This window comes from Echiichthys vipera (genome assembly GCF_963691815.1).
Source record: "Echiichthys vipera genome assembly, chromosome: 19".
Classification (NCBI taxonomy): domain Eukaryota; kingdom Metazoa; phylum Chordata; class Actinopteri; order Perciformes; family Trachinidae; genus Echiichthys; species Echiichthys vipera.
In genome coordinates, this window is record NC_139844.1 from 12,750,056 (window position 1) to 12,760,325 (window position 10,270).

Consider the following 10,270-nt stretch of genomic DNA (forward strand, 5'->3'; position numbering starts at 1 on the left):
TTTGGTTCGATCTTTTGTTCTTTAATCCAGCGAACAATCGGTTTGAGAGTCACAGCAGGTTGCAATAACATTCATAGACTGTTCTAATGTGTCGTGCAGAAAAACATGCTAAAACAATCCTTAAATGAAAAGGTTCGGTCTGGTGCATATTCCATTCAATCCACTCACTGCAGCCGAGAGAGACACATTGAGATCAAAACTTCCAGAACTTTATTGATGCCATGTGAGCTTAACAAGAGCAGGTCCTGCCAGTAAGAACCCTTTAAGTGGAAGAGAAACAGCACATAAAGTTACCACTGAGCAGAGGTGAGACAGACGAGCCAATGCGTTTCCCCTTTAAATCAATCACTTCCAGTGAGCAGCCGGAGATGAAGCGCCACGGTTACTGAAGACACTGGGCTCTTAAGTAAGAGGTAAGTGAAGGCCACTGCTTGTTGTTAAAGAGTTATTTATTCAAATCAGTGTACTTAAAAATAGAAACTATATTGATGTTTAAGTTGTAATTTAACCTTCCTTTCATGTCTGCATAAGAAAACAGCTTTTTATGTTACCATCTTCTGAAACACACTTTGCTAAAGGACAAATTGGGATGTTTCCCAATGTAATATTAGCGTCACTTAATGTTTGCAATGTCAAAGTTAACTGTTTGACTGAGTGACTGTGGTCGGATCTGTCCACATTTCTCCTTTGATGTCCCCCCCTCCCTCCCCCCAACAACCTTCCTGCGAGGACTCTAGTCCTCCGCTTTGGCCTCCATCTCCTCTGCATCGTCGTCTCCGTCCACCTCCGCATTCTCCCGCTCTAGCCTCTCCAGCTGCCGGGCGAGCTCCGTCTCATCCGTGTCGGTCACCACCTTGGGCTGGAAAATTATTTAAAAAGTAGGAGCGTGTCAAAACGGAGAAATTCTGGATTTTGGCCACTCTCGATGGGGAAAAATAAAATCTGAGATCGAGATGTGAAGTAATATTTTGAGGAAAAGCGGGCAGTGTTAAGGAGAAAGTGAGAGAGTTCTAACATATGAGAAAAAGTCAAAAGGTTAGAACATCACAATAAAAGTTGAAATGTCTTCTATATTTCAGGAATACAATAATATGAGTTAGAAAAGTGCAATATTTTTTGAGATAAAACATTCTTTAAGTATTTTGTCTTTCCAAACAGCAGTACTAATATTCTGTAATAAATAAATTACCAATGTGTCCTTTAAAAAAAAAATTGTTTACGGTGATATATGCACCAAAAAAGTTGGACAAATGAAGTAAAGGAAAAGTACAACATATGTACAAGTTGAAGTATAAGTTGCATAAAATAACACAATAATTAATTATATTAATACTACCCCAGAGGTATACTTAACTACAGTACCTGAGTGAAAATGTTTCTCTTCAGGAACCTGTGAATAAATAAAAAAGAAACACACAAAGACAGGGAGTGGCACAAAGAAAGGGAAGTCACTCACCTCCATCTGGATGTTAAAGACGCCTCTCTTCTCCTCTATCTTCTCCTTGATCGCAGCCATGGCTTGGTTGAGGACAGACAGGCCCTCTGTGCGCTCCAGAGTAGTCGTCGTCATCACGTAGCGAGGGGGAGCGATCAGGTTGATCTGCCGAGAACAAATGCCATGTTTGGGTCATTAACACAGCATCGTATCGCAGGTATTAACACCAACAGCTCTTACAAGTGGTCATTCATTTTAGTGTAAACAGCATATAAACAGAGTGCATCATTGTACAAACATGTGGCTGAGCGACAATATTACCTTGATGGGCATGGCCTCTGTGGAGCAGCCAAGCCCGGCCCTCAGAGCTTCCTTCACGGCATCGATACCTTCATACCCGTAGCATGCCACTTCAATGTCTGCAGTTGGGGGAGAAAGATGAAGATAAACATTGTTGGTGATCACATCTTCACCATGTTCCCAACTGAGAGACTATAATAAACGCTGGTATATTAGAACTATTGTTACCTGCTCGGATTTTGACAGCCTGTGGAGTGAGTCGCCTGTTGATGTTATCGATCAGCACAGCCCTCTCTTCTTCTGTTAACTCCAGCCCGTCCAGAATGTTAGGGTCTCTGGCAGAGGGAAAATATTCACCTGAGCCTGTGTTTTTCATATGCGTTTTTTTTTTTTAAATCCGTCATCAGACAAAAAAACCCCACATGTAACGCTCAGAAACCTTGCACAAAGAGTCCTGTGCATTTCATTGTTATATCTGTTGCAAATAATTGCTGTTACTATGTCTTTGCTGCTCTCTCTCTCTCTCTCTCATTTCCTCTCTCCACTGCAGACACCCTCCTGAGTCTTGCATTTAGCACCATGGCTACCTGAAGAGGCTGAGCTGTTCTCCCTCTGTCTCTGTGTGCAGTCCTCACTCTCCACTTCATTCCCATCATCAGAATATTGACCTATTTAAAGCAGGCTAAAATAATCTAAGTTATGAAATGTTGCTTTAATTCTGCATCTCTTACATGTACAGTGCTTTGTGCTGGATGACAAAGTGAATCAATCAGTTTATCAGATGATTTGAAGTTTGCATGTAGGGAACGTGCGGTGATTGTGAATGGTCAAAAAGCTTTTGACAGATCCAGAAAACATAGAAAACCTAACCTGTTCTGAAATCTTTAATGAGAGTTGGTGTGTAAATGTGATTTACATGAAGTCGTATTTATTTTCCCAAGTGCGAAAATTTTGGATGAAAATATGGACATGGTGTGCAAAGGGTGTTTACGCACAGCACTCAAAACAACCACTTACGATACAGCCTGTTTGAAGACATCGTAAGCTCCGTATCCTGGCCGCTTGTATTTCTCATCGAACACCCAGGCGGTGCGCTGGTACAAGCTCTCTAGCTGCTCGTCCTTACTGTATTCTAGCACCTCTGCCACATGTCGCAGGATGCTGTACACCTGCAAACACAACAACCCGCATCCACTCAACACCGCCTCAAAGCTGGGATTCACAGAAACATCAGAAAGTTCATAAGACCAGAGTACTGTAGCTTCTAATAATCCAGAAATGTATGTTTGTTATGTACACATGCATGAACAAATCATTTTATCACAATGCTGGCAGACATTTCAATAATGAAATAAAAACAGAACAAGTAGTTGGGTACAATGTGACTTACAGTTTTAGATTTGGTGAATTTATCTTCACACTTGATGGCCTCCTCTGGTGAAACTCTTCTTTTTGATAAATCAATGTATCCTGAAGACAAAGCAGAGACAAGAAATTAGATAAGTTTACCTGATACTGTGTATATAATACTGTGAAAAGTCATACATTCCAAATTTGATGGTCTTTAACTAAAGAGTTTATGACTAAAGCCCCATTCGGACAGGATTCGTTTTACGTGGGGACGTCAGGCAAAATAGTCTTACCTCAGGATGTCTGTAAAATAAATGTCCAATTCGCACAGGATTAAGAAATCCCTGTATTCTACCAGAGGTGGGAGGGGTTACTTGAATTATGCAACAACATCACCTCCCCCTCGCCATGTGCGTGCTAGGTAGACGGAATATCAACATATGTTTCACAGAGGGCCGTATTCTGACGGGATTAGTTTTACTTTAAGTATTTTCCCCGGACTGCTTTACAGAAGGTAAAATGGCAGTATTTTTTACTGTCATTCTCCAGAATAATTACTGACATGGCACATTCTGACAGGCCTAAAACCTCTGGTAAAAATGACCGTACCCAACATTAAACTAATCCTGTCACAATAGGGCTTTCGGCTTCACAAATTGCCTCTTGTTCCCAGTGGCTCCATTATTACAAACACTTGTATGTGCTCACACTGTTTTGTAGTTGATCACTCTAGTAATGTTAAGATAATGTTGTTTTCACAGCCTGTATATATTCCACACAGAATAATATAAATATGCACAATAAATAAAATACAAACCTGGTCACATATACGTTCATGCCTGCGCCTGTATCACAACTCACTCTTATATACACATGCATGCACTCACACAGATGGGCCTAGATCTGTCAACAAGATGTGCAATTGTTACTGACATTTTAGAGAAAAAATGATGTATCATTTATAATAGACTGATAATTATTGACCAGTCAATACTTGCAGCCCTAGATTATAGACTATAACAACCCCATAATACTTTATAGTATATAGTTGGGGTTGGGCCATGGGTGAACATTTTTCAATCATCCACCATAGCAACTAGTAACTGCTGATATATTTACCCAGGTGTGTGTGTGTGTGTGTGTGTGTGTGTGTGTGTGTTGGCGACCCCCTCACCCTACATCTGTTGGGAAATGTGTTCGCACGGAGGGGAATTGTATACAAAATAAGCTCATACATATATATTCCTACACTTATTTTCCTCATTAAACAGAAAAATACAACCGTACACTAGCTAAGGCTATCTTATTGCCCTGTTTACTCATCGTAACACACTTAATTCAAACTGGACAATAAAACTCACCAAACCATCTTAGTAAGTCTTTCCACTGTTACAACAATCACAACAAAACAAATGACACAAACAACTACAACCATCGCCAGTGGCTGATATTACACCAATGGAAGTGTTACTGTATCAAAGTCATAACAATGCTACTACTCTAGTGGCTGTTACAATCCAAGGTAAAAGAGTTTTGCATTTATATTGTCGTTATCTGGATTAAGGTTGAGGCTTTATGTGTATTCCACCCGTCACTATGTCACTGCCAGCCAAAACGTTTCCTGTTCTTTGTGCAGCACTACATGCAGGCCTAGATACGACGCTAAACACCCCACCAATGACCTCCACCTCCAGTGGTTACTACCCTCCTGCCTGCACTTACCCTTCTCTTTGTCTACTCGGATGACGACCACACACTCATTGCGGCCTATGCGGATGAGCTTGTTGATGGAACGGATACGTCGACGGGACAGCTCGCTGAGGAGGATCATGCCCTCGATGTTGTTGTACTCCAAGAGGCTGACGTAGGCGCCCATCTCAGCGATGGACCTCACGTTCACCATCACAACATCCTCCACCTCTGGGAACCGGTGCTGGTAAAATCGACAGCTGAGCCCCGGCATCGCTGAGAGAAGAGAAACAAAGAGACGCAGGGGTTAGTTATTTGAAGCAGACAGCGTGGTCACAAATCCTCACCCTGGTGGACCATATATTAATATATTCTGTCGAAAGACTTAAATTTGTTGCTACATCATCGATTCAGGCTAATACAGCGACTCTGTTGTAAATCAAACCTGCATGAAGGCTATAAAGTTTTGGTTTTAGAGAGTCGTTAATTCATGTCTATGTTTATCTTTGGAGGATTTAACTTGTGGTAATGTTGAAATCGGGATTTATTGAGAAATGTGTCTAAAATTCGGTCTTGCCACATTGCTATTAATGGGGTGGACACTCCAGAACCTCCTCAACTATTTACTGAGCAGACCACAACCATATGGTCTGTCATTGTTTGTTTATTTATTTAGACTCCTATTTATTCTTTCTTAATTTCCCCTTTTCCAATCTTTTTTTTTTGTTTATTATTATTATTTTCAAAAGTTTGAAAGAATGTATATTTTGGATACTGACATATATCAATAATTGTATAATCTTTGATTGAATTAAATACATATGTAAGAAATTATAATATATATTCGAAAGGAATATAGGCAAAATAAACTATATTTTTTAAGATTCTCTTTTAGTAAAGATAACAGAATAGTAATAAAGAAATATAAACAAATGTATGACAGAGAAAGCTGTTGGCTAACAATGAATTATGGCGAAGGGGTGGTATTAAATAAGTGTATACTTATTGCCACTACTTTTAAAACATGTCAAAATAAATAAACAAACATAAAATAAAAAGTTGCGTAGTTTGATTTTCTGTGAGACATTTTCTGTTTTACATGTTTAAAATCAATGTAAATCGAAGCACAGACACACTTTAACTGAGGTTTTTGGGTGTGTTTTTTCCACTTTGGCAAGTCAAATTCACCGAGTTACACTTTGGAAAATATTCCCAAAACAACCACATTTGTATTAAATGAACTTGCAGCGTCGGCACGGACAGCTTTTATTCACATTAGTCAGTGAATGGGATGATGCAATGCAGAGAAAAGAGGATAGTGTTTTAGTCTAAAGCTGACATGAACACAAATAAGACAGACACACGCTTTAGCATTTAAAGCCACATATTAACAGCGCATGTAGCTAGTAACAGTTATGAAGGTGGACACCAGCAGACAGACAGACATAGCTGTTACTTTAGTATCCGTTAGCTTCAGAGCTAATAACCCGGTTCACAACTCACATGCGGCACATGTACTGCTGTCGAAGCTAGCACTTAGCTAGCCAGCTAGCACATCCATCTGCTCACCACTCCCCGATAACAAAAACCCCTTTATTAATAAAAACAATTACCTCTGTCATGTGGTTACAGAACAATACACTTGAATGTTCTGTGCTGGAAGTGATTAAATGTCCGTTTGAATATCCTCCCGGTGCTTTTTAAATGAACACTTCGGGCCCGCTAGCTCACATTCACGGCGGTGCTAATGTCTCGACCCGGAAAAGATCGCCGGAGCTCGACGACACACGCATGCGCAGAACGAGTTCGGTTTAGTCACATGACCAGAGGCCAGCTGATCATCACGGAGAGACAAGATCACGACCATTAGCTCAACCTGAGGCTGATAATCCTGCACGAAAACAACCGATTTTCTGTGTTATGTGCGTAGTTTCATAAAAAAGAGCAACAGCTAGAGTTTTAATCGTAGGAAAAGGAAGTAAACAGAAGACCGAAATAATCGACCAAAGGACGAGAAGATGTCTGGAAAAGAGAGGATCGACGTTTTCCCCTCCAGAATGTAAGCTCCTTGATTGCTAGCTAGTTGATATCCCAGTACAGCCCTCTTAGTTAGATATCATAATGCTGCTTTTGTTGACTTCTTGCTATCCAGTCTCTCATATTGATGAGTTCCGATCACAGTAATGTTCTGCAGTGTGGCTTAAGCCTAAATATAGTTCATATCAGTGCCAGGTTGCTGTTTAAAAGAGGAAGAGTCCATCTTTTTTTATCATGTGATTTTAACAGGATCCCAGTGTGAGCTGTCAGTCTGAAACATACTGACCTCCAGACAGAAACAATAACCAGGAGCACTTGTGTCGTTACCAGGGGAAAGATTGTGACGTACCTGAGGCACTTTGAATGAATAGATTAATAATATAATCATGATTTTGATACATTTTTGGAAGTGGGAGGAAACTAAAAGGATTACAAATATGTGATCATTTGGGCCTATATCGACTGTTACAAAAGCGCCTGTCAAATGAATGTAATGTAACAATATTTTACAATTAGAGTCTCGACAGCAAATGAAACAATTAAGAGTGCATGAAGAAAAACAAACACACACATATAAGCCCATAAGAGTAATGGATGAATGGTCATCGAGTTTCTGCTACGAACCTGACCGAAAAGAGACCGAGACTGATGAAGACTATGGATCCTGATATTTGGCTGCATGTCATTCGGTTACACTGAAACACCAATAAAAGATCCAGGCAGCTGAAACAACATGCAGTCTTTTCTTTACCCATGAGTGTCAATAGTGAGTATTCATAAATAGTTGAATCCTGCTCACTTGCACTGTAATTTGTGAGATTCAAATACAATATTAAAACGTTGTGTTTGCTCTTGCAGGGCGCAGACCATCATGAAGGCTCGGCTCAAAGGGGCGCAGACCGGCCGCAACCTGCTTAAGAAGAAATCTGACGCCCTGTCCATGCGCTTTCGTCAGATCCTCCGCAAGATTATTGAAGTCAGTTAAAAGTGATTGATAACCAACTTTGTCTGCATGCATTTATTTCTTTTAAGAACCGTGAATGGTTTTCTAAATGTGGTGTTCTTATCTCTTTTCCGTAGACTAAGACTAAGATGGGAGAAGTGATGAGAGAGGCGGCTTTTTCTTTGGCTGAAGCTAAATTTACAGCTGGAGACTTCAGGTGAGAATCTGAGAAAAGACTGTGTGATGTGGCCTTATGTTTAGTGCAGTTGCAACTGTAACACACATCTGTAATTCTGTCCACAGCACAACTATAATCCAGAATGTCAACAAAGCCCAAGTGAAGGTCCGAGCTAAGAAAGACAACGTGGCAGGTTAGCATACAAAATATCATCTTTTTACTTTTCATCGTTTCAAAAAGTTCTTATATGTTTTTTCTTTCTTTTAGGTGTCACCCTTCCAGTTTTTGAACACTACCAAGAAGGCGGGGATAGTAAGTCATGATTAGATAAAAAAAAAAATCTTGTGACTAGCAGGCGAGAGAGAGTCCTCACCCTTGCTTTCTTTCAGGTTATGAGCTGACTGGTCTGGCCAGGGGAGGAGAGCAGCTCTCCAGGCTGAAGAGGAACTATGCCAGGGCTGTTGAGCTGCTGGTGGAGTTGGCCTCCTTACAGGTAGGGGGCGCTGTTACAAATATATTGAGGCTCATACAGCTTAGTTTGAGTACAAACATAATGGAATAAATATTAAACTACTCAACAACATAAAGTAGTTGTGTTATTGAGATAGTGTGACACATTGTGCCGACATTCTGTCTGTAGACGTCTTTTGTCACTCTGGATGAAGCCATTAAGATTACCAACCGCCGTGTGAACGCTATTGAGCACGGTAAATCCCTACTTGAAACACAATCGTTGCTTTTTTTTCTCATAAGGACAAAGACTGTTGTTAAAGCTCATCTTTATCCCACTTCGCAGTGATTATTCCCCGCATTGATCGCACCCTCACCTACATCATCACAGAGCTTGATGAGAGAGAACGAGAGGAGTTTTACAGGTGAACTTTTTTCTCGAGCAGTCTAATATATCCGTTTAAATTTATAGAACTCAGGTTTCTGCTATAACACTGAAAATATTTCCGCCCCTGCCAGGCTGAAGAAGATCCAAGAGAAGAAGAAGCAGCTGAGGGAAAGGACAGAACTGGAGATTGCCGAACGCCTGGCTAAACTGGGTCCTATAGCAGAGCCCAGCAACATGCTGACGGAGGAGACGGATGAAGACCTGCTGTTCGAGTGAAGCGCTCGAACGGCAGATAAATCACCAACTTCACCCACATCCTATTTATTCTGTGCCTGTCAGGCCACGTCTTTGTCTCCTCATGCAAGTGATGAAAGTGTTGTGTACTTGTCTGTGATGAGTCGTTGTTTCAGTGCTGGAAAGTGCTGTGCGTTTCCAGATTTTGTCCCTGCAGAACCAAAGTGTCGTCACACTTGGCTGTTCACCCACAAGGGAATCGGTTCACTTTCATAAAATAATCGAAACAATAAGAATATAAGTATGTTTACACAGGAGTGAAATTAAAGAAGCATTCGGTGTGACTGATAAGCTTGTATTTATTTCGGGTTCCTCACAACATTAAGAGCCATTGCATGCTGTAAAGCTTAGGTGGTTGTAGATTTCAAAGTTTGTGTGTGTGTGTGTGCGTGCGTGAGTCCCTGTTAACACTTTTGAGGATGTTTACCATTGCACCACAAAACCCTAAAGTGACCCTGCTGTTAAGTTTGGTGTGCAAGTCAACAAAGCCCCACACTTCATCCGAATAAAGATGTTATCGATATCAAAACACTGCCTGGATTTCTTGCCAAGATTAGATCAAGAGTTTTTCAGTGTCCTATGCTTTTTATGCTAATTTAGAAGCTTTTCAATTCCATATGTAAAGAAAAAAGGGGGCTGAAACGCTGCTGGATAATATTTCTGGGAAACATTTTGTGCAAGTGTTAAGGTCACATAAGTAGATGAGAAACGGCAGCCACCTTGCACCAGAATGCTACATTCAACAAGTTATTTTTGGTTACTGTAGGACTTTGCAAGGCTTGAATTAATATACATTTATGTTGTAACACCATAACTGACTGATTTTAAGGTCCCCTGTTATGCCCATTTTCAGGTTCATACTTGTATTTTGGGTTTCTACTAGAACATGTTTACATGCTTTAATGTAAAAAACACATTTTTCTCATACTATCTGTCTGAATACACCTGTATTCACCCTCTGTTTGAATTGCTCTGTTTTAGCCACTGTCTTTAGTAACCCTACGAAACGCTAATGCTTCCGCATCTGCACTCCCAGCGTCTCTGCACCATCATTAAGCCAGGGAATGACCATAACAGCACCATAGCAACACTTCCTACCTATATGGTGTATAGTTGTGACATCAAAAACATACAGAAGTGTTGACGGCTCGTTTAAAGACACAGTTTATGATGTGTGCATTTCTCTGTGGATACTTACACAGTATT

General features: G+C 40.6%; 2 protein-coding genes across 2 annotated transcripts; one reads left to right on the forward strand and one right to left on the reverse strand.

Moving 5' to 3' along the window:
* Positions 1-187: 187 nt before the first annotated feature.
* eif2s1b (eukaryotic translation initiation factor 2, subunit 1 alpha b) lies at positions 188-6,534 on the reverse strand. Its single transcript, XM_083934507.1, has 8 exons — positions 6,388-6,534; positions 4,808-5,050; positions 3,126-3,205; positions 2,753-2,904; positions 1,964-2,070; positions 1,757-1,854; positions 1,457-1,600; positions 188-859 (listed from the first exon to the last, which is right to left on the reverse strand). The coding sequence occupies exons 2-8, from the start codon at positions 5,046-5,048 to the stop codon at positions 734-736; spliced, it is 948 nt and encodes a 315-aa protein (XP_083790633.1). The 5' UTR covers positions 5,049-5,050; positions 6,388-6,534; the 3' UTR covers positions 188-733.
* An 88-nt stretch (positions 6,535-6,622) lies between these two features.
* atp6v1d (ATPase H+ transporting V1 subunit D) lies at positions 6,623-9,579 on the forward strand. Its single transcript, XM_083933586.1, has 9 exons — positions 6,623-6,833; positions 7,670-7,787; positions 7,892-7,971; positions 8,058-8,125; positions 8,200-8,244; positions 8,322-8,425; positions 8,573-8,639; positions 8,729-8,807; positions 8,902-9,579. The coding sequence occupies exons 1-9, from the start codon at positions 6,793-6,795 to the stop codon at positions 9,044-9,046; spliced, it is 747 nt and encodes a 248-aa protein (XP_083789712.1). The 5' UTR covers positions 6,623-6,792; the 3' UTR covers positions 9,047-9,579.
* Positions 9,580-10,270: the final 691 nt, after the last annotated feature.

Bases quoted from the DNA above. Each gene is read 5' to 3' on its own strand.
- eif2s1b (XM_083934507.1), bottom strand. From the start codon at position 5,048: ATGCCGGGGCTCAGCTGTCGATTTTACCAGCACCGGTTCCCAGAGGTG. The intron at 3,206-4,807 runs GTAAGTGCAGGC...CTTTGTCTTCAG, and splicing joins CCGAGTAGACAAAGAGAAGG to GATACATTGATTTATCAAAA. The intron at 2,905-3,125 runs GTAAGTCACATT...TTGTGTTTGCAG, and splicing joins AATTCACCAAATCTAAAACT to GTGTACAGCATCCTGCGACA.
- atp6v1d (XM_083933586.1), top strand. From the start codon at position 6,793: ATGTCTGGAAAAGAGAGGATCGACGTTTTCCCCTCCAGAAT. The intron at 7,972-8,057 runs GTGAGAATCTGA...TTCTGTCCACAG, and splicing joins TTTACAGCTGGAGACTTCAG to CACAACTATAATCCAGAATG. The intron at 8,245-8,321 runs GTAAGTCATGAT...GCTTTCTTTCAG, and splicing joins CTACCAAGAAGGCGGGGATA to GTTATGAGCTGACTGGTCTG.